Source organism: Cetorhinus maximus, chromosome 8 (genome assembly GCF_964194155.1).
Source record: "Cetorhinus maximus chromosome 8, sCetMax3.hap1.1, whole genome shotgun sequence".
Classification (NCBI taxonomy): domain Eukaryota; kingdom Metazoa; phylum Chordata; class Chondrichthyes; order Lamniformes; family Cetorhinidae; genus Cetorhinus; species Cetorhinus maximus.
The window spans coordinates 32,655,367-32,680,383 of record NC_135886.1 but is presented as its reverse complement, the minus strand read 5'-3'; the positions used below and the strand labels follow the sequence as shown (position 1 = coordinate 32,680,383).

The 25,017-nt window shown below is 42.6% G+C and overlaps 1 protein-coding gene across 1 annotated transcript in view; it reads right to left on the bottom strand.

Moving 5' to 3' along the window:
- LOC144684080 (metabotropic glutamate receptor 4-like) overlaps nt 1-25,017 on the bottom strand; it is a 1,228,983-nt gene that overhangs the window by 395,990 nt on the left and 807,976 nt on the right. The window contains exon 11 of the mRNA XM_078547795.1: nt 24,357-24,557. Coding sequence (XP_078403921.1) covers nt 24,357-24,557 — 201 coding nt within the window. The remainder of the gene's footprint in view (nt 1-24,356; nt 24,558-25,017) is intronic.

The window sequence follows — 25,017 nt, the reverse complement described above, 5'->3', positions numbered from 1 at the left end:
CAGCTTGGACATAGCAGCTGCAGCATTTGCAATGTGTGTGTTGATTTCAGCATGTATGGCAGATTGATGGTGATCGTAGCACCTGGGTATATGAAGTTATCAACTGTTAAATGGATCCAAGCCAGACAGTGAAATACAAACAAGACATTTCTGTGATAGCAGGTTTATTCACAGGATGCAGCATTACAGATCTCTACTGCCTAATTACTAACCTAGTGACCGAATAGACTCTTTTTATATGTGCTCTCAACCTTTAATCAAACAATGCCCATCACCAGTGCATCTTTAATGATATCATCAACCAACCATTAACAGATTTCCCTTTCTTTCTTTCAACAATAACTTTATAACATACTTAAATAATTACAATGCAATGACAGAAGAAAAAAGGGTTTTCCATATTTCTTAAAACTCATCAAGAAAGATGTCCCTCTTCTAGGACCTCCAACAATTTCTCAAGGCAAACATTCCTCTTTGTAAAACAATCTGATAATTAGTGACTGGAGGAACAGCACCTCATCTTCCGACTAGGCACTTTACATCCTTCCGGACTGAATATTGAGTTCAACAACTTTAGATCTTAAACTCCCTCCTCCATCCCCACCCCCTTTCCGTTTCTTCCCCCTCCCTTTTGTTTTTTCCAATAATTTATATAGATTTTTCTTTTCCCACCTATTTCCATTATTTTTAAATCTATACCTTTTATGCCCTTTTAGTCTTATTTCACCCCACCCCCACTAGAGCTGTACCTTGCGTGTCCTGCCATCCATTCTTAATTAGCACATTCTTTTAAATAATATCACCACCTTCAGCACCTCTTTGTTCTTTTGTCTGTGACATCTTTTGATTATCTGCTCCTATCACTCCTTGCTTGTCCCTACAACCACCCCCCCCGCCACCCACTTCTCTCCCCCCACTCCCCCCCCACCCCAACTTAAACCAGCTTATATTTCACCCCTCTCCTATTTTTACTTAGTTCTGTTAAAGGATCATGAGGACTCGAAACGTCAACTCTGTTCTTCTCCGCCGATGCTGCCAGACCTGCTGAGTTTTTCCAGGTAATTCTGTTTTTGAATTAGTGACTTGCGTTGACCTATTTTATTTGAGAGACGTCTGTTCTCGCTAACATTTTCTTTATACCAGAAAAATCAATCCCCAACCTCTTCTCAGAGAAATATTTGTTAAATGAACATTATCACATAGAGAATGGTCATCCACTTTGTAAAGAACCTATATTTTTATTTCTTAGACTGTGACTTTAAGATTGGACTGTGGCTTTAAAAGGCTGCAGTGGCTGCAATTTTTAAAAAAATGTTCTCTGAAGCAGGAAGAGAAAATCTGCAATATTGCCACTTGGAGCAAGGTGTGCCAGGTTGGACAATGGTGCCGGAAGGGACATGTCGAAGAGGGAACTGTCTAGTGACAGCGTTTGATTGGCCGCTGACCAGGTGACCAGGGTTTTGTGATAGCAGTAGCCAGAAGGATTCCAACCTGCCAAGAGGAAAGAACTAAAAACCTCTCTCTTTATCTTTTGTTTTTGGCAAAACTCCAATAATTATACCATAGTAATTAGCTGGCTATCCCTCACATCTCTGTATCCTGTTTTTGGAGAAATCACTAGCAGAAACATTAAAAGCAGATTTTCAAATAGTAAACTACAAACTGAAAGTGCTGAAACATCACCTCGTGTCAGCAGTACAGGTCTGCAAAGGACTTGGAAGACTTCAAGCAAAATCTACTAATCTAACCCTGAACTCCAGATTGGTGCTATTGGACTGTTTTTTTCCCTCATCCTTAAAAATCCTTGTTTTGTGTGTCTTGTGTGTGTGTGTTTGTGTGTGTGTTTGTGTATAGGGGTTAAAAAGGGGTAAAGTAACTTTGATTTAAGAGTTAATTCATATTTCTTTCTTTTGTTATTGGTTGAAAACAATTTGTTTAATAAACAGTTATCTACTTGTTAAGTTTACAAACCTGGTGCTCGTATTCTGTGAATCTAAAGTAAATCAAATTACACAGTTAGGTAAAATTGGGGCAATTTGGTGGTCTGATTAAACTTTTCACATTTGTCATGGCTCAGGGAGCAGTGGGGCTTGATATTACAGCGCACTATCCCCAGTGAGTCATGACAACATAGCATTCAACGGACAAACCTTTCTCAGAATTCCCCTTGCGTAGGATTTCCTTCTGAATGTTAGATAAATACAATACCATAACTATTACTTCTATTAGTGTCAGTGTTTCTGCAGCTAGGTTACAATTAACCACCCTTTTTATTTTCGTGGCTTCCCAGGCCAAGGGACAGGATATGATAAATATGATAAACCCAGCTGTATTCAAATACCCATCCAGAAGATTGCGATGGGAAGCATCACCAAAAAGGACTAACTTCAGATCTTTCACGTCACCCAAGGCATGAGTGCACATTTCTCAACTTGAGTACACATTTCTCTGAATTTAATTTCTTTAAAGTTTTATTTGCCTTCAAAATCTCCTCAACTGTAGCAGGTTTCATCAAAATTCTAAGTTCCACTATGTTATAACTAGCATCAGGTCTTGTCTGAGTACATGGCCAGTTTAACTGTCCAATCAAGCTTCTTAATTGCTCTGTTTCTTCTTTAGATGCAAGACTATATCTCTGTGAAGGCCTGGCCTGAGTTATCGGGATACAGTTAATGCTTTCTAGGTATAATTGTTGATTCAAAGTTGCTGCTAACCTATTCTGCTCAATGTCTAACCCTACATATGTGGGTGTCACTGGCTGGACCAGCATTTTTTGCCCATCCCCAATTGCCCTTGAGAAAGTGGTGGTGAGCTGCCTTCCTGAACCGCTACAGTCCATGTGTTGTAAGAACACCCACAGTACTGTCAGGAAGGGAGTTCCAGGATTTTGACCTGGTGAGAGTGAAGGAATGGCAATACAGTTCCAAATCAGGATGGTGTGTGACTTGCAGGGGAACTTGCAGGTGGTGGTGTTGCCATGCATCTGCTACCCTTATCCTTCTAGATCAGGGTTATCCAACTTTTTCACCTCGGAGGCCACATTTCAAAATGTTTCTCACTCAAGGGGCTGCTGAGCAAATTTCAGAAAGATAAAGTCTGGTGCAATATTACACATGCATTTTAAAAAAGAGATATGAAATGAAACAACTTGCTCAGCAAACAAAAAATAAATAAAAAACAAAAAACTACTGCGGATGCTGGAAATCCAAAACAAAAACAGAATTACCTGGAAAAACTCAACAGGTCTGGCAGCATCGGCAGAGAAGAAAAGAGTTGATGTTTCGAGTCCTCATGACCCTTCAGCAGAACTGAAGTTCTACTGAAGGGTCATGAGGACTCGAAACGTCAACTCTTTTCTTCTCCGCCGATGCTGCCAGACCTGCTGAGTTTTTCCAGGTAATTCTGTAAAAACTAAATAAAGATGAGTATCAGCGTGTAATAGGGTGAGAGTGTCTATCCCTGGTTCACTCCCAGTCTTGAGATGCTCACTCACTTAGCCTCACCTGCTGTAAGATTGGATGAGAGTACAGAGAGTACAGAGAGTACAGAGTACAAGATCTGAAGAAGAGTCATACGGACTCGAAACATTAACTATGTTTTTTTTCTTCCCACAGATGCTGTTAGACCTGCTGAGTTTTTCCAACATTTTCCGTTTTTGTGTGAGAGTACATGATAGTGTGTTGGGCTGAGGGTGAATGAGAACTCTGATACTGGGAGTGAGCCAGACTTATGGATGCATTCTGCCCCTGCACACACTCTCTCTCCCTCCCCTCTCCCCCCAAACCTCCTCCCTCACCCCTCAAACCCTCTCCCTCTTCCCCCTCACACTCTCCCCCGACTCACACACACTCCCCCACTCACACTCCCCCTCTCACTCTCTATCCCCATCCCCACTGACACTCTCTTTCTCTCACCCCCTCACACAGTCCTCAGTCACTCACCTACTCAGGGAGTAGCCCCACTCCCGCTGCTTCATGCTCCACTCTGGATGCTTAGGCCCCGCTTCCTGGCATCTACGCTCCTTGGCTCCCTGCTCCTGGATTCCACAGCCCTCAGCTCCCCAGCCCTCAAGCTCCTCGCTCCTGGGCTCCACAGCCCTCAGCTCCTCAGCCCTCAAGCTCCTCGCTCCTGGGCTCCACAGCCTTCAGCTACCTACGCCCGGGTTCCCCAGCCCTCAGCTCCTCGCTCCTGGGTTCCCCAGACCTCAGGTCCTCAGCCCTCAAGCTCCTCGCTCCTGGATTCCACAGCCCTCAGCTACCTACTCCCGGGTTCCCCAGCCCTCAGCTCCTCGCTCCCGGGTTCCCCAGCCCTCAGCTCCCCGCTCCTGGATTCCACAGCCCTCAGCTCCTCAGCCCTCAAACTCCTCGCTCCTGGATTCCACAGCCCTCAGTTCCCCAGCCCTCAAGCTCCTCGCTCCTGGGCTCCACAGCCCTCAGCTACCTACTCCTGGGTTCCCCAGACCTCAACTCCTCAGCCCTCAAGCTCCTCGCTCCTGGGCTCCACAGCCTTCAGCTGCCTGATCCTGAGCTCCCCCGTCCTCAGCTCCCCACTCCTGGGCTCCCCGGCCCTCAGCTCCCCAGCCCTCAGCTCCTCGCTCCTGGGCTTCACAGTCCTCAGCTGCCTGCTCCTGGGCTCCGTGGGTCTCAGCTGCCCGCTCTGGGTTCCCCGGGCCTTGAACGCACTGCGGCTGGTGTTCGCTGCTTCTCCAATCACAAATTGTTTCCCTCCCACATTTGCTGCTCCTGATAGGCTTTTTCCATACAGCTCCACCTGTGTGATAAAACTGGTTGTCCTCTGTCTTGCACTTCAGAGTAGAAAGCAAATTCTTTCCAACTGTCCAGCTCTAAATGTTTCGCATCTCTTCTTGATTTATCTTCTAATTTGTTTGTAAGCACCAAAACTTCCCGAACATAAGGAATTCTACTTCTAGTGGTGTTCCTAAACTGTTCTATAATCCTTGTTCTAGTCAAACTATGGCCTCTACCTGCCCTCTTATCTCTTTCTGAACTACTGTAACATGACCTCTCCCCCTCCCCGCTATCAAAGGTTCTGTTGCCAATATGTGATTGTTTCCCAAAGCCAGAGTCATTTCCAGGTCCATTATGGGAACTTGCACTATGTTTTCTAGCTTGCCACAGTTTCAACTCATTTTGCCACTCCATAGATCTTACCTATTGTCCACCATCTTGAACATTTAGCCAGAGTTTGAATTTTCCACTAGCTTTCCCAGCTTCGCTGCAATGGTTGCATCCCTCCATTCACTGGATCCTTCTGGTATGTATGTATGTTACCCTATCTTGAACTGACTTTTGGAAGTAGTCTTTTGGGTAAAATAGCCCTGTCTTGTGCATAGGCATCACTTTGTCTATTGACATCTGGCCTTTTATCTACTGTATTCTGTTCCTCATGGCTGTCAAATATATGAGTATGTGAAGTACAGGGTGCTTCATCACCTTCTATTAATTGCTTAGTTTAACTCTGCAAGTTTATAATTAATCCCAATTAACCTGGATGAATTTACCCCAATAGTTTGACTATCATGTTGGAGAATTACTGTCTTCTCATCATACCCTATCACTTTACCCAAACTTTTCTACCCTTTCTGACCCTCTCTTTTATAGTATACCAAATCCCCAGGATTAAAGTTTATCTCTGATGGTCTTATGCAATCCATAAGGCTCACTGAATTTTCTTTGAGACTTCTCCCTTGAAGAATGCCATTCTCCCTGCATGTAGGGCATTCAAGTATGCAGAAAAGGTGGAACTAATTCTTGTCCCTTCCAAGGCCAGGGGATGATCCTACATCACAAGATATTTTTGGATTTCTCCCATAGACAAACTGATACAGACTACAGCCCCCCAACTATTTTAAGTGAATCCTTTGCATGGACTGCCCATACCAGGGTAGATGTTAGCTTACAATTTGATTGGTCAGCTATGATCTTATGGAGCATCTCATCAATCATCAGGTGATGTCTTCCACAAAGCCCACTAGTGAAGGAACTTTCAGCTGCAGTGGTCATCACTGCGATGTTCATATTTCCGTTTGTGTCTCTAAATTCAACATTGGCAAATTCTTCACCATCCCCCACCCACCCCCTGCCCCACTTGTCAGTTATAAATTTAGCTGGTTACCCCAGTCCAGTCCCTATCCATTTTTCCATGATTTTATCCATAATCACTCATTTGTCTTTACCATGCATTACCATAGAAAGACTGAATCTTGTTGCCATGTATATGAAATGTAAATGAAAATATTTCCATCCTTGTCCCACACCTTTAAATCCATAGCTACTACTTCATTGAAGTCTGTGCTAATGGGAGACTTATAATAGGCCATGATGGTGCTCTCTGATACATTTTGCACATATCACATTTTTCACTAATCTCTTCAATAAGCTTTGTATACTCATCAATGATTCCCGGCATTCTTTAGTGGGATTTTTATTATGTGACAAGAAGATAAGCAAATTGCTGATGGAACCTAAAGACAAATTGTTCTTTTTCTCTCAAATTCCTAACACATGATGCCATTAGCACGTCGTCATTCTGATTAGGGATGTTAGGTTTTGTTAAAGGGATGCAATAATGTCCTGATTGGGTAAAGTGCAAATCTACTGACTTTCCAAAGACAATTACATTATCATGTTCCATGTCTAATTTCATTTGTGCCTTCTTCATGGATGACTTGCTCAGCAGCAAGGCTGTCTTATTCAATACCACATCTGTGTAAATGAAGTGGCTCATCCCAGCTATTTGGCTCACTGACACTCAGTTGGGGTTCCACCAGGGTCGCTCAGCTCCTAACCTCATTACGGTCTTAGTTCAAACATGGAAAAAAGAGCTGAACTCCCGAGGTGAGGCGAGAGTGACTGCCCTTGACATCAAGGCTACATTTGACGGAGAATGGCATCAAGAAGCCCTAGCAAAACTGGAGTCAATGGAAATTGGGGGGAAACTCTCCACTGGCTGGAGTCATACTTAGTGGTTGTAGTTGTTGGAGGTCAATCTTCTCATTCTAAGGACATCACTGCAGAAGTTCCTCAGGGTAGTGTCCTATGTTCAACCAGCTGCTTCATCAGTGACCTTCCATCTTTCACAAAGTCAGAGGCGGGAATGCTCGCTGGTGATTGCACAATGTTCAGCACCATTTGCGACTCCTCAGAATCTGAAGCAGTCCATGTCCAAATGCAGCAAGACCTGCACAATATCCAGGCTTGGGCTGATAAATGGCAAGTAACAGTGGTGCTACAGAAGTGCCAGGCAATGATCATCTCCAACAAGAGAGAATCCAACCATTTCCCCTTGACATTCAATGGCAATACCATCACTGAATCCCCCACTATCAACATCCTTGGGGTTACCATTGACCAGACACTGAACTGGACCAGCCATATAAATACAGTGGCTATAAGAGCAAGCAAGAGGCTGGGAACTCTGTGGTGAGTAACTCACCTCCTGACCCCCCAAAGCCTGTCGACCATCCACAAGGGTAAAGTCAGGAGTGTGATGGAATTAGCCCCACTTGCCTGGATGAATGCAGCTCCATCAACACTCAAGAATTTTGACATCATCCAGGACAAAGCAGCCTGCTTGATCAGCACTCCACTTACCACCTCCAACATCCATTCCTTCCACCATCGACGCCCAGTAGCAGCAGTGTGTACCATCTACAAGATACAGCAGCAACTCACCAAGGCTCCTTCAACAGCACCTTCCAAACCCACGACCACTACCACCTAGAAGCACAAGGGCAGCAGATGGTTGGCAGCATCACCACCTGCAAGCTCCCCTCCAAGCCACACACCAACCTGACTTGGAACTATATTGCTGTTCCCTCACTGTCACTGGGTCAAAATCCTGGAACTTCCTCCGAAAGAGCACTGTGGGTGTACCTATACCAAATGAACTGTAGTCAGTCAAGAAGACAGCTCACCACCAGCTTCTCAAGGGCAATTAGGAATGGGCAATAAAAATGCTGCCTAGCCAGCGAAGCTCACATCCTGTGAAAGAATACAAAAAAAACACTCTTTTCAGTGACCTTAAAGTGTTGTCATCCCCAAACCTATAGCAAGTAGAACCTTCATATTCCTTGACCTTACTTCAATCCTAACTACTGAGTGAATCTAAGTAACATTTCAACAAATCCGTGGATGTATAACCACCATCCAACATGGAGTAAATGACTGAATCCGCGATACTCATTACCAGATTAAAGCTTCTTGTAACCAGTAAAATCCCTTCACACTGATCAACATCATCATCTTCCCCTTCTGAACCTTTCATGTCATATGTTGCCTCAAAAACATTGCTTTGCATTTTGGACAATGGCCTCATTTTAAGTTGCCCCACTTAAAATTATTTCACTTTAACCCTGTTTATTATTTAGGCCCTTTTCTTCAGTTTGCTTTGCTATTTTCAGTTTTATGTCATCTGCACTCTGGCCCTGCTCCCCTGCACTGAACTCTAGGCCAGCCGCCACCATGCTCAGATGCTAGAGCTACCACTGCAGTCACCAGAGGCCCAGGCTGTGGGGGCAGAGTGAGGCCCGAGATCTGTGAGCAGGAGCGCAGGGCAGGGACGGGAAGCTGTTGGCCACCAATCCCACTCCATCCCTGCCCCCCACTCTCCCCAGTTCAATCCATCCACATCCCCCCTCCACCCAGGGCAGGTGCTTAGCCCTGCCGACATTCGGGAAGGGGTCCAGGCTCTGGAGAGAGAGAGAGATTGGGAAAGGAGAGAGAGAGAGAGAGTGGGAAAGGAGAGAGAGAGATAAAGTGGGAAAGGAAAGCATACAAAAAGCTGAGCTGAGTTTCAGGTGTGCTGTGGGTGAGACACAGAAGCTGTGCTGCTCAGGGCTTGTTTGGGTGATGTAGTGTTATCTAATTTGAATTCATACAGTATTTCTGTTATATTCAGTGATTTATCTTATTTTGTAAGTTATTTCAGCTAGGAATGCACATGTACAATACAGTAATTCAACTTGTATATTGTTTTTCCTGGGCCGGAAATGTCCGAAGGAACCTAACTCCAACTTTATTTGATTCCTATGGGAACACACGATTCACTTAAAATTGTTTCACTTAAAGTCATGATTATCAGAACACAGCCGCAACCTTAAGTGAGGAGTTACTGTAGTTTCAAGTCAGGATGGTGTGTGGCTTGGAGTGGAACTTGCAGGTCTTGGTGTTCCCATGCATCTGCTGCCCATGTCCTTCTAGGTGGTAGATGTCACAGGTTTGGAAGGTGCTGTCGAAGGATCCTTGGTGAGTTGCTGCAGTGCAGTTAATAGATCATCTTTCTTATAAATTGTATCCATAAATTTTAATAGAATATTCAAACCTGCCTCAGTGTCCAACTGATGAGTGTCTAACTCCAAAAATGCTTTGCGCCTGATCCTGCTTTTGTTAGGAAGTAATAGTGCCAAGGCCATAACTTGCTTTCTCTTTGATAGGGACATAATCCATGTCCACATGTCTACTTAATTTTTTCATTGGTCATGAGGTTCAGATTCAGAGAACATCGGTGAGAAAGCATACCCTGGCACTTTATACTTGGTTTCTGCCATTTGTCACAATGACAGGAAACTGTGACTGAGTGAGATCGACCTACAGCTGCACCAGCTAACCACAGACATATCGAACTGTTTAAAGAAAATCTGTTTTAAAAAAATACAAGAAAAGACACTGATCAAAAAGTGGCTGCCACAAGTCACCTGATGGATGATACTGTAAGTTGACCATTTTTCTGGAAAGTTTCTATATAAATTGCATTTCAGGCCTGTTGCATGGAATTTCACCCCTGGGGGATGTCAAGGTCCACTTCAGACATGGACTGTCTTGAAAGAAGGGCATTAATATACAAAGTGATGGACTTTGATCAGCTGTAGTTCAATCAATGGAAACTGTTAGCCAGTCAGATACTCATCAGATATTCACAACCCCATACCCTATTGATTCCTATCTTGAAATGTGTCAAAATTTTCAGGGATGAGATATCAAAAACTGGGATTACTTGGTCTGCAACAATGACTGCAAGACATGCTAATCGACTGCCTTTTGGAATATACAGACAGGTGTTTTAAAAATTGGTTCTGTCAAGCAGAATCAAGAGGGAGGAGGAGTTAGAAAGCTCATAGTCATCTAAAACACTGCTGGAAGAGAGCAGTAAAGATCTCTCTCTCTCCCTCTCAAGCAAAAAGATTGTCTTCAATGAAGTGCAGACCTGAAACCAATTCAATTCCAAAATTCTACAGGAAACCAACTAATTCAAATCGCCGCAACATTCGACAATTTACACTTCAAAGTCAAACAAAGGACTTAATCATATACTCTTTTAACTTTTTATTGGACTTTAACTTTTTTTACTTCTGATATCTATGTGGGTGTGTTGTTGCATCTTTATTATTTTTCCATGGGTTTAGTAATAATAAACTTACTCTAACTCAAGAAAACCTGGTTTTATTAACGCTTTGTTAAAAATAAGTACATTTGGATTGGAAAAGGCATTTACAGGGAAAATAAATTTTCAGGCCTTTGTTGCAACCAACCGAGGAGGCTGAACAGAAGCTAGCCAGTTCACTCCTCACCTGGTCATAACACATTCTCCTCAAAAGTAACTCCAGTTATAATCTTCTGTCTGAAAAATCTTTTTCTTAGATTCCAATTTTCACCTTTAAACAACCATCATCTGCTACCATGTTAATGGATCCAAGCCAGATGGTGAAGTGCAATATAAGACAATGATATTTTCCTTGATAGTAAGTTTATTCACAGAATGCCGCTTAACAGATCTCTGCCTCCTAACTACCAACCCAGTGTTCCAACTGACTCTCATTATTTATGCTCTCTGTCCTTAATCAAACAATACCCATAATCTGTGCATGTTTAACAACATAATCACCCAACTAATAACATAAACAGCCTTCAGCATCACATCGCCAATGCTGATGGATGGTGGTACGGCAACATCCTAGACCAAGACATTTGTCTTTTTGATGCTGATTGTCAAACCAAATGTTTTACAGGCATGAGAGAGTCTGTCCATTTGCCGCTGAAGGTATTCATCAGTATAGAATGCTAATGTGACATAAATGGCGTAGGGCAACTCTCTGATGAGGAATTGCACACATTTGTCTTGGATCTCAGGCGGGCAAGGCTGAACAGCTTTCCGTCAGTTCTAGTATGCAAGTAGACACGCTCCCTAGATGAACTGAAGACATATGACACCGGCAAAGAGAAGAGTATGCCTAAGAGTCTGGGTGCCAAAAGGCATTTCTATTTGACCTCACTGCGGATGTCAAAAGGTTCCGATGTTGCCCTATTACAGTTGACCTTACACGTTATGTTGTCAAGGAAAGAGGTGATTTGGTGGGCAGTTTAAATAGATCACCTCTGCAAACATGGTTGAATGTCTTGGCGAGATTGATGAAGGCAACATACCATGGTCTCTTTTGTTTACAGCATTTCTCCTGCAGCTGTTGGACTGAGAAAATCAGGTCAATTTTGGATTTTCCAGTTCTGAACCACACAGATTCAGGGTAGATCCATTCAACCAAGATCTGCTGTCTGATATGGGCAACATTTTTCCCACAATGATCAGCAGGGAGATGCCTCAATAGCTGTTGCAGATAGTTATTTCAGAGCAAACCATTTCACAAGGTGTCCTGGAGACATCCAAGATCAGGACATTCACACCAACTGACCAGCCATGACTATATCAACAGCATTTTCAATACACACAGCTACCCCAGCGGTGACAGCGATACAGATCACCCCCTGGTGTGCACCAGGTTTAGGATTCAACCCTTGAGACCTGAGTCTTTTTCATTCAAATCAGAAAGGCTGTCCTCATTCCAATGTCAGCCATACTGCCTACCCTGATGAGAACTAACAGCTCCTTGACTCGATTGAACAGGCGCTCTTCAGCATTACCATGCAAAGTGCAGAAGCAAAGTGGAACATACTTCAAGACACCATTTAAAATGCCACATTCTCAGCGTATGGGAAGAAAGAGTGAAAAATTGTGACAAGTTTGAAGCTAACATCGTTGTAATGGAACTTGTCATTAAAACCAAGCAATCTGCTCTCATTAATTACAAGAGATCCAGGTGAGAAGACTCTAAATGCACTTTGAGCTGTTCGCAGTAAAGTCCAACAGACTTCCAGGCGCAGCACCAATGATGATTAGTTACAACATTTCCAGGATATCCAGATGAGATAAAAAACACTAAGGGCATGTATGATGGGGTCAAAAAGGCAACATGTCCATCAGCAAAGGAAATAACTCCATTGAAAACAAAGGCAGGGAGGTCACCACTGTCTTTTTTTCCTTTCATGGGATGTACGCGTCGGTGGCAAGGCTAGCATTTGTTGTCCATCCCTAATTTCTCTTGAGAAAACAGTTGGGGAGATGGGTAGAACGCTACCTTGTGTTGTCCTCTAGGGAGAACATGGTCACCGAGGAAGCTCTAGACACCATGGAGAGCCTGCCTGAAATGGAAGAGCTGAATATTGAACTCACAGCGAAGGAGCTTGGCAATGCTTTTGATTCACTTACCATTGGCAAATCTCTAGCTGATGATGCCTATACCGCCTGAACTCATCAAGCATGGGAAACCGGCACTCCTGCAGCATCTGCATGAACCTCTCTGTCTCTGCTTAGAGGGAGGGGTCAGTGCCCCAGGGATATGTATGATGCAAAGGTTGTTTCGAAAAATTAGAATGAAGGAATATTCACTTCGGGCAAAAGTAGTTGATGTAACATCTTTATTACTGTGTTCTTTGTCTGTCATTCGGGTTTGCTTAATCTCAAATGGTGAATTGTGACAATATGAGGCTGCAGTAAAGGGAAATTGCTGGTGGTTTAGGTGCCTTCCTGACTCAGGCAGAAACTTCATTTATCTGCCCTAATTGGTCTCCTGTGACCTTAATAGGGTCCCAATAGCATTTTAGCTGTGAAAGAGGTGCAATGGAAGCATTCCGTTCAGCATAACATGTCAAGGAAAAGCCTTTAAAAAATCCTTCCCTAAAGCTCAGCGTCTCTTCTACTCTTTTCTCCTTTAAGATACTTCTTAAAACCTACCTCTTTGGCCAAGCTTTTGGTCATTTGCCCTAATACCTGTTTATATGTGATATAATGTCAAAGTTTGTTTGTTAATGTCCCTATGAAGTGTCTTGGGATATTTTACGATGCTAAATAATAAACAATAAAATGTTGTTATAATTTGAGGTAGACAGAGCAGGAGTGCTGCTCCAGGGTCCACAGGGGGATGTGGGCCTCTGCTGGCTTGGGCAACCCCTTCTCATGCTCAAGACCCAGTTCAACTTCACCTCTCCAATACTTACCTGTGCAGCCTCCAGGCCAACTGATCTTTGCCTGCCAGCAACTAGCCAGCTAACCTCTTTGTGCTGTTCCAGATGGACAGCAAGATGCAATTGAGGCCTTGCCAATGCCATCTGGGCCTCCCATGTAGACTCCCTTAGCGGGGAGTCTGCATATCTCACTGGTTGTCTATCTACCAGGATATTAAAATTACCCCTTAGCTGTGCCTTGGGTGTGAGGGTAGGGAGGGGGCAGAACTAGGATTTATACATTTTTCAGCACGTGGTAACAGGGAACACAAAACTGTAAAGGCCTTTGTATTCCATTAGTCACATGATTTGGTCCAGAACTGATATTAGGATTAATATAACTATGGCATAATTTAATCCAAACTATTGAGGACCAAATTAACTGGATTATGAGTCACTCAGACTGACTGTGCAACCCCTATATTTTTGCTACGTTTTCCAGTATAATGAAATTTTCTCTCGTTTCTATTAATCTCTCTGTATTTTTTCCCTTTTCCACCAAGATTTCACTTCTTTGCATTCTTGTTCAGCTGATAAAGTATTTAATACCATGTAGGCTATTCTGATATTTCACTTGCTGAACAGGACTGCAAATGTCAGAGTAAGATGAACAATGTGTTGTTGCTACCCACCTCCTCCACCCTCTTCCTCCTCCACCAAGCCTCGATGGATAGTCCATGACGTGTTTGTGTGGAAGGCTGATTTTCCTACCTGTGTCAGTCTGACTAAGAGCTGAATTTGTGCTTTCAGGGTAGTAAATTGGACATCTTAAACACAGTGCTGTCAGCCTGCTCAGTATAGCTGGAATTTAACACCGAACACAGAAAGGTAAGGAACAGTATCTTCATGACTCCAATATAATTAATGGGCTCAGGTGACAGCATAATGGAGCGAATGAAGCTTCTGGTTTTATATACATGTAAACATATCAAGCACCAAGTATTTTCATGTGAAATCCTTATTAATATTCTTCTTTGGCATGAAATTAATACTGAATTGACAACAGCAAATTGCATTGAAGCATCTGCTCTTTACAGGATTAATGTTTGCCTCTTGTTACAGCTAGACCTTTAAAACTGCAATTCCTTCTCAAAGGATAAAGGCAGTAGTTTCCTTCATTAATTTTGCTTTCTTTCCCCCAAACTCAATATCATTATTAAACACAACTAATAAAAAATTAATATCACCTGTTAGCAAGTAACATCTATTACTTTCGCAGGATGATGTATGGCTTTAATGCTTCTTACACTAGCTGTTCCAGATTTTTTGTGGAAAATGTGTCAATTCCATGATCTCTGGTAGCTATGGAACACCTGTAATCTTTATGAACAGTACTCGCCATTCTATTTATTCCTAAAATGATAATCTTTCACTTTTGCTGCTTATGCTTTCTTGGACTACTATGTTAGGTGTGCCTTTTCTGAGTCTCATCAGCTATTCCAGCTACTCTCCCAAATAAATCACACTTCTCTGCCTGCATAAACTCTAATGCCCTCTAATGCATCTAATAGATGTGATCCCACACAAGTATAGCTATTTAATCATATCAACTCAACCAGATGTACCAAAAGTATTAATTATACCATCTTAGGCAAAATGTGTTCCAACTGATGCCCTAAAAAACCATAGGCGTTTATAGCACAGCAGTAGACCTTACAGCTATCATATCTGTGCCAGATCTTTGCAAGAGTAATCTGAAGTAATCCTACGTCCCAGCTTTCTCCCTAGTCCTGAACCTTCCCCCTGCTTCAAATGCTTATCTACCCTTAAGAGACTTGCTAACCCTAAACTTAGAGGATAATTTGTCTCTGCCATTTTGTTTTTGATTTTGATGCTATATATTTTAGTGTGATATGTCAACAATCATCCCCATAAATGGGCCTCAAACCCCGAGTATGCCTTTAACTGTGCAATATATAGCTAAACAGTGGAAATGTAAAATGATTGAACATAGAGGTTCACTGGTGCTGATCTCCAGCTTACTGCAATGTAAAATGTCCCAGCATACGATTTACCCTGTCTTTGCTATGAGGCTGCATATGCATTCTACCAGACAAAAACACAAGCTATAAACCAAAAGATCATTTATTTGACATGAAACAGATAAATGTTAAATTACAACATTTACTGTTTTCTGTCTACATACTATACTGAAACTCTTAGTTTTTTGCACATTTCTAAAATACATCACCTTTGCCTATTTGGACAGGATTTATTCCCATTGAGAGGAAGTCCTGATGCCAGACTCAAGTTCATTTCAGCGATTACATGGGCAGGTGGCAGAACATCCTAGGGCATTCCCTGTCTGTAGCCAATTAACGGGCAGCAAGCAGAGGAAATGGCCAATAACAAGTGGTTGGTGGGAGGAAATTCCAGCAGGTCAAAGGGCAGCCAGCCACCTTCATACAGGCTGCATAGATAGAGGGCATTGGAAGGGGTGCTGAAGAAGGGAGCCTGTACAAGAATGGCTGGAGTCAGAGGAAGGGGGCTGTCCAAGTTTTACTGACACCTCCCTGGAGGTACTTCTACAGGAAGTGAGAAAACAAAGAGAGGTACTCTTCCCACAAAAAAAGCATTGCTGGACATGGCTGAAGAAGTCAGAAACCCCTGGGTGGTCGCACAAACAAGGGTGAAGTGCTGGAAGCAATTCAATGACTGGTGTGGTCTGGGAAGATGAGTGGCATTCATAATAGCAAATGCGCCACCCTGCATATCATAAATGGCACCCATGAGGTATGAGATGAGGTGGCTGATCCAAGCATCAGGCATGACCAATCACCATCATCCACACTGAGCCACAGACTAGCCTCACACCAATGCCCCATTGTCAGTCAAAGGTGATTGCTGTTTGCCAAGATTGAATGGCAGCTTGTAGTGGGTCTCCCAGCAGCACAATAATAGCCATGGAAACGAGACTACACAAGTTGGGCTATGAGAGACAAAAGTGACATGAGTATGCCTGTGTTTGCAGGAGAAGCGTGCTCACGGGCAGCAGAGAAGAACTGGAGGTACTGTGTTATTCATAGCTCTAGTGACTCCAATGGAGGAGATAATGGAGTTATGATGGGCTGCAACAGGGCAGCCCTTCACTGAGGGAAAGGCGGGTGTTGTTGATCAGCCCCTGAACCTAAAGTAATGGCCCTGAAATATATCAGACTCTCAGCCTGACTGGCCCATTGGTGTGATACCTTATGTATTGCTCTGCCCTCTGGTACATGGCATCTGACACCTGCTTGATGCAGCAAAGGGTTTTTGACTGGGGTATCCCACTAATGTCTCCAGACAAGTTGAGTGCCACAGTCACCTTCACAGCCACAGGCATTGGGTGGCCATCATATTCCATTGGCCTCAACTCCCCATCCAGTAGTCTGATCCGACATCTCCATGAAGTAGAATCTCCATCTGAAAATCCTTTCAGCTGGGTGGTGACTTCCGCGAACATAGGTGTGCATTCTTGGATCTATGCACACTCCTTGTCCACATCTCCTCATGCCCTCTTGACGGTAGTACTTCTAGATATTGCAGCCTTGATCTATGGGCTGAGCCAGTCTCTAACTCTCCTACTCAGTGAAGGAGTCAAACTCTGAATGCTTACCAACCATTGAAAATTGGAGCTCTCAACACTCAAAGCCGCTCACACTCCTACTGCAGCCTACACAATAAGTGAATTTGGCAGAAGGCATTTCCAATAACTGCCCCAGGAAATGGGCTCACACAGCAATCTCTCTGACTTTTCAATTCCTTGCTTCAATGAATGTCAGCCTGCCTGCCGGCAATGGCCATCACATTCAGCCACCACTCATCTGCTGCTGAGTTACCACCTCTTTTGACAAGCAAGGCGCTGATACTCCCTGGAACTCAGGTGCCCCAGGGAAAATTAAAAGAAAACACTGCAAAATCACATCTCTACTGGCAGCTTCACAGTCTCAACTGTATGCCTGCTGCCGTCCTGCAAACTCATGGCCCTGCTGTGCGACCACCTCTGAGAAACCAGTCCAGCAGCAGAAAGACATTGGGGATTCCGCCTGATGCGGTTCCCCACCATTCTATTGACCCTCACCCCCACCACACCTCCTCAAAGCCCCTTGCCAGGGGCCTGTAAAATTGTCCTTTATCACCCCATTTTTGTTATAAGTCCCTATGTTCACAGGAATTTTGCAAGTTGGCTGTGGAATTACAGAACTTCTGTTTTGACTTCACAGCTTATACCCCAGCACACCACCTATACTCCAACCAACTTTACATCTCTGAAAGGTGTTTGAAGGTTTGCATGGTGAGGGCAGTAACATTGAGGAATTCAAATTTATGGTTACACCATAAAGAATTTTGCTCTGAAAAGTGCAGTTGTTACCTTATAAGAGTTCCTTGGAAGAACTGATAGACCTCAACATTTCAGGCAGCACACACTGCCATTATCCAGAGGAACGTCTGGAACAGGTGAAAGAAAGGTGAAAGTGGAGGGTGGGAATATGGGCAGGATCGTACTCCTGATTGGTCAGGTTATGGTGTTTGTAATAGGCCTGTTCATGTTAACATTCTTGCTGCTGATTGGTCAACTGTGTAGAATAGATGGTTGTGCGTTTCTGCTTGAGTTTCTACTTGATGGGAGTGTGTTTCATAATTGAGTCTAGTATGCTTCTACATATGACTGCAGAGCCACAGCAATGTGGTTGACTCTTAAATGCCCTCTGAACAAGTGCAATTAGGGATGGGCAATAAATGCTGGTCTACCCAGCGATGCCCACATGAATGAATAAAAAAGTAAGGGTTGCCAGATGCCACTGATGAGAAGGCCACTGTGTTGGGGAATGATGTGGTGTTGGTAGATCTCCATAGCATCCCTGGCGCATCTTGTATGCCAGCGTGTGATGGATGATATAAGTTTAGAGTTGGACTATTGGATGTCGTGGTTATGAAGTCGAGCATGTTTGACAATAGCAGACTTGTCCTATTCACTGTGCTTGATGTAGGTTTGATGTTCCTTGAATCTAGTATGCTTCTCAGATTGTTATAATTTTTGCTATTTAACTATAAATATTAAAATAAGTTCAAATAATTTCCATGATTTTAAGAGTTGTATTTCTCTTTTATGTCCCATAGTGGGTTTGTCATTCTAGCTTATGCAGTCATTAGCAAAGCCCTGCATCAGCAAGAATTTTCTTATCGTCAAGTTTCCAATAACTATCATATTGAACATCAGTTAAACTCCAGAGATTAATGACTCACGGCCATATTGTTTGAGCTCACAATTAAGGTGCCCAAATAATGGCATTAGTTTAAAATTTTTATTTGATGACCTATAATCTATACATTTATGACAAAAAGTAAATATTTTGTGTCTTTTTTTTCTCCACAACTCTTGGGCCAGAACTTTACATCCTGCGGGTGGGTGCATGCCCAACCGGGCGGGCATAAAACCATGCGAGAAGAATATTGGGCGAGCATCCCGACCTTATCGCGCACTCGCGTGATATTTCGCTTGGCTGGCGTGCGCAAAAGCCGGGCGCTCTTCGGACTTTTGCGGGCAATTAAGCTCATTAACGGCCCAATTGTATGTGATTTTTTTGTGGCCCGTCCAACCTTATGGTTGGCAGATGGGCCAATCAGCCAGGTGGGCTTTGCATTTTTTTTTAATGAGGTCTGCCTTCGGGTGCTCGATTGTGCTGCATGGACATCTTTTGCAGCATTTTTGTGCTTTCTTTTATTATTTGGAGGTCTGCTGCCCCCTGAAGCTGTCTGCCTTCAGGGAGCTCAGTGGAAGCGCTCACCAGCGCTCTCGGTGATGTCGGTGTCCCACCGCCACTGGCAGTGCTGAACTTTTCTCCAGGGGCGTTTCACACTGGCTGGCTGTTAATTGGCCAGCCAACGTGAAATCGTGGTCGGGAGCCGATCGCAGGCGGAAGCACATTTCACATCTGCTTCTGGGCTCGCCGATCGAGCACGCCCGATGAACGTCAGATCCAGGCCTTGATTTTTTTTCCGTTTTTTTTGATCAGTTACCATGGTTCACTCTGTCTTTTGCACTTCCGTAGAACTGTGATGAAATTAACAACACTTATGATGCATTTCCCTCTCTGGGACCCAAATTATGTCAACAAAGAGTAGGGAGTCCTCACACAAGCACAAATGAAACTTTGATTGCTGGGACTGGAACAGAACTCAGGCATCAGGCTCCAGAATAGTGACAAGGCTATGCTGAGGAGGATACAGTAAGTCAGCAGTGCAATGTAGAAGTTCGGCAGGTAGGTCGCAGATGCAGTTCAAAGCTACAAAATATGAAGTAGCACAACTTGGGACAATCTCTAAACATGTGAATGCAGGGGAAAAAGGCAATTTGAAACAAAAAATAAATGAGATTCTGAGTTGCACACATTGACAAATAGAACCCCATATCCCCTTGCAAATGCTATCGCAATTGTGAAGAAACCATTTTCTGATGGATAGCTACATCGGTCTTTATTTCCACCAGGGTAAAATTCATTATAGCATACACTATGTAAAAGCTCATACGTCACTGATAACCGCTACAGTATGGTGTGAATAATGATCAATGTTTACTCCTGCAAAGATGTAGTTTCACTCAAATATAGAAGGAGACCATGGAGCCCCTTGAGCCTGTTCTGTCTTCAGTTAGATCATGGTTAGTCTATATCAACCTATTCGTCTTCCTTCCATATCCCTCAATACTCTTACCTGACAAAAATCCATCAATCACAGTTTTGAAATGTGCAACTGAGCTCGTCTGATCAGCTTTCTGAGGGAGACAGTTCCTGATTACCATTACCTTTTGTGTGGTGTTTCCTGGCATCTTCCATGAATGGCCCAGCTCTAATTTTAATGTTATGCTCCCTTGTTCTGAATACCCCCACAGACAAAATAGTTTCCCCCTATAAACTCTATTAAATTTCTTCATTAATATAAACACCTCTATTACAACAGATCTCCTCTTAAGCTTCTGAACAGACCATGTCCCAAGAATTGAGCAGAGGCTGTATTGGAAAACAAGTCAAGTTGTGATTTTGATGGTGGCAGCTGCAACTGAATTTCCTAGAATTTTAGAATGTTATGGTATATCAAGTATACATTTTCTGCTGAAATGATCTATGTATTTTAAAAAGCTTTAGTATGATACATCAACCAATGTTAATTTTAACATGCTTTAACATTACTGAGCCTTCTCATTGAACAATTATTCTGTCTCCCAACAGCTAGGCAATAAAGGCACATTGGTGGAGGAATTTATTACTTCCCCAGTCTGCATGTACGCATAGAAATGAATATCAATGAAAAGATGGATGAAGCCTAATTGTGTCTGAAAACAGCCATAAACATTTTGGAAAAGAAAATTGTCAATAATATCCAGTATACAATTGTTGTTTTAGGTGAATTCTACAGTAACAACTTTCAGTAAGGAACTGAAAGGCATAATTTTTGTTCAGTGATATTGTCGATCGGTATTTTATTATTCTAAAAGCCTCATTGTTTTTTATAATGATCCAGATTTTGCATTTGTAAGAACGGCAGAACTGTCAGTGTTCATCGTGTGAATTAAACTTTTGAACACTGACAGCAACTTGGGCCGGGATTTCATGGCCCCGCCGCAGTGTGTCTCCCCCCCAGTGGATGCAGCGAGCCATTTAAATCTATATTCAGTTCAGCAGGACTGTGATATCCAGCCGGGTGGGAGGGGTGGTAAAATGCTAGACTTGGTGTTTGCACGTGTGCAGCTAAACGTGAAATTCCAGAAGTTTCCTTGCTCCTCCACATGGTGCACTGTTGAAGATCCCACAGGCGGCAAACCTTTAGAAATCACCGAACAGATCAGAACTTCCATTTTTACCCTCTAATATCACTGTTAAACCTCCCAAAAGGTTATGGCTTGCTAATGAGGTGTAACTGGGTTTTTAAGAGCGTACGCATTCATAACTATTGCTGAAAAACTTATCTGGGCTGGGAAAACTAATTTTATATTTGTGTAATTAGGAGCAGAATTTAGCCCTTGGCTGGCGGGCGGGCCGCGGCGGGCGGGCAGCCGATCCCCGACACTGAAACGGGGCTCGCTGCTGATTAAGGCCTGCCCAGCGGCCTGCCCGACAGGAATGCTATGCGCTATGCGCTTCCTGTGCGGGGGGTGGAGGGAATCCCCATCTGTCAAAGTGCGCTCTTTCGTGCATGTGCGCGAAAGAGCGCACTGCTCCCTGAGGCAAAGTCCTGTCTCAGGGAGTTTAGTGAGAGGTAAGTAAACTCTAAAAATAGAGAAATATTAAAATTATTAACATGTCCCCCTCATGTGACAATGTCACCCAAGATGGGACATGTTAATAATAAACACATAAAATTTATTAACTTTTTAAAAAACGTATATGAAACTTCATCCCGCCAGTGGATGAGGTTTCATGTTTTTTCAGAAGCCCGCTGGGGCTACTGGCCTGCCCGCCATCCCTTAAGGTTGGCCGGGCAGGGTGTTTAGTAATGTTAATTAGCCTGTCAATGGCCTTAATTGGCCATTGACAGGTCGGCGGGCGGACAGCTGATTTTGCTGTCCGCCCACCTTTGTGAATATTTAAATGAACCGGGATGACGTTGGGGATTCTTCCCGACCTCATCCCGCGTTATTTTCCCCTCGGCGAGCGGGCCCCACCCCCAAATCGCCGAGGGGAAAATCCTGGCCTAGTAATTTGGTGCTTCTTGTCACCTGTGTAATGCATTAGTTGTAGGGACCTAAATTACTTTGTGAGTCATTCGACATTTTCCTATGACAACCAATGGAGTTTCCTAAGTGCATAATTACACTTTAGCATTGTCCTCAAAGCATCCCTGAAGAGGTTAAACATCCCTGCCAATTCATGGGAGTCCCTGGCTTACCACCAACCAAAATAGAGAAGCCTCATCCAAGAAGGCACTGAACACATGGAGAGACTCCGCCAGGAATGTGCTGAGGCAAAATCGAGGTGTCAAAGGGAGCATACAAACCTCTAAACAACTCACTTACCCAACCCTTCAAGGACCATCTGCCCCACATATGGCAGAGTATGCAGATCGCACATTGGACTTCTCAGCCATTTCAGAACCCATTGAACCAGAATGGAGGCAAGTCATCCCTGATCTCGAGGGACTGCCTAAGATTTCTCTTTCATAATATGAAACTGAATAATCCCTTCAAAATTGTGACTCTCATCAAAGTCAAGGTAATTTAGCACCCAAATTATAAGTGTGGCAATTTAGGTATGATTGTGTTTAACCATCATTGTAACAAGTAGACAGAAGTTAAAAGAATATCAATGGGGGACATATCATTTTAAGTTTTGTTTGTGGTCATATTTTGCAAGATACGGTCTCAAGTCCAACCTTAGGAAAGCATTCTGTTTCAGTGGAAATAATTGCTTATGAGAATAATTATACTGCTCTTAATTAGCATTGGTAAAATGTTTCTCTGAGAAAGGTTCATAATGAATCTAGATGTGTTGAAGCTCAATTTGTGAAAAACATTCACATTTACATTTTATCTAAAGTATGATAACACATGACTTGCTTATATAATGGAGTTTCCATTATATGCCATAATGAAGGTAAACTACTACACTGCAGGTCTTGCCTACCTCCAGATGCAGAATAAAAGTAAGTACAGTACAAGCAGAAATTAAATTGAATCTTCATTTCCTTTGAGGTTGATTTCTGTCAATAGAAATATTGGTGTTGGTGGGCTGTGAAATGAGGCAACACATTCGGCAAGATTCCATGAAAACCTTGGCAGATAACCAGGAAAGCAGATAATTGAGACTGATAATGGCGCCAACCTAAGGAAGGGCCTCTTCGTGTTTATGGAAATCTGGTTCACTGTCTCTAGCTAGCATGAAAATTAGCATTTTATTTTGCTTCAAAACGCTTTGGTCGTATTCTCTTTGTGTGATTATCTGTCATCCAGTTCTTTCTCATCAGTTCTTCTTATGTCTTTTCCTTTGTCATCCGATCACATTTTTTGACTTACTTGATTGTGCAGCACATAATTATTTTTGAAATCTTATGCTCTCTTCAGCTGTCTCAAAGAATATGTTGTCTTTACCCTTAAAATGTTGATTCCGTTCTTCCTTTTGTCTGGCTCTCATTTAGTGTCTATCTTGTATTTCACATGTAATTCTGTCTGCTCTTGATAATAGTGTAAAACCTCATGTAGCAATTATCTATCAGACTGACACAAGGATTTGACTGTATTCCCATCCTCAATGCATTTAGAAGATAAATAAAAAGTATCTGCCCAGGAATGACTATGGCAGCATTTAACATATGGTTGCTTACCTTGTTTATGTGGCATTCCTTTGTCTATTATTTTAAGACAGTTGTTAACTTATTCATTTGAATTGGATTAAGCCTCTACTACAGTTGTGAACAAGGTAATGTCACACCATTTATGTCAAGTATTTGCATTCTATGTACAGCATTAATTTTGAGGTTATAGTTTTTTCATTTTTTCTTATGTTGGCATATGTGATGAAAAAATACATTCATCTGCGGAGTAATAACTGAAGAAATCACAGAAAACTACAACAGATGACATAATTCTGAAGTTTTTGCCATATTGGATTCATTTATAACAAAGGAAATTTTATCAGTAAATACAGTGATTTCCATTAAATTCTGCCAATACAATTAGGAACCTCCCAATGAGCTAAGTTTAGCCTTTCACATAGTACTTCTGCCAAACCTTTTATTCACTGCTTACATTTGAATAATGTTCCATTAAATATTTCACACTGTGTGTAAGCTACATCAACAACTGAATATAGATAGCTAAACCCAATGTTCCGTGATCATACTTAACGTAAGCTCATAATTTGAAAGCTTTGCAATGCAGAAAATGGTAATTTCACATCATTCACACATAAAAACTCAAATTGGTAGCAAATATCCATGCCAGCTCTAAGCCTCCGGGCCTGGTGCAATGAGAAACTTTGAACCCTCCCTCCAACAAGAACATCCAGTAGGTAAATGCTTCTGTACACTTACCAGAGAAGTTGACTTTACGGATATATTCAAGGAGGACCTTGCCATCTATAGGATCCATTTTGGAACAAAGCCCAACATATCCTCGGCAGAGGTCTTTGTGCATGTTGTGCAGAGCATGTGCCATGGCATAAACTGCGTCAATAACAAACAGTACTTTCCCTTCTTGTTCATAAGAATTATTCCGCCCAATTCTCTCCAGGCCTAGGGAAGAAAAACCACAAAAAGAAAATTTGAAATTTTGATGCTTAACCTTTTAAAACCACTCCAATATAAATTCACAGAAATAATAGTCAAGATTTTGGTGTTAGGGATGAGTTAAAAGACATCAGTTTCAAGGCATTGAGAGATATCCATATAAGACTTATTAATCCATTACATTTTCTTCATGTAAAGGGGAAAATGGTGAATTAAAACTAGCACATTAAAATTCCTTAACATAATTTATTGGAAGACTGCAATAATGTAAAGAAAATGGTACCATTTTAATGAAACCTGTATCTCGCCTCAGATTTTTTCATGGTGCTCTTTTATTGAACCTTGCTTCATAATGTCTTCAGCAGAAGGGAGGAGAAATCATTTTTGGAAATAGTGTATTAAGTAAACTTATTTTGTTTCAAAAATGAAGGTTTGTTTCTGGAGCAAGGAGAATATTGTTCTGAAA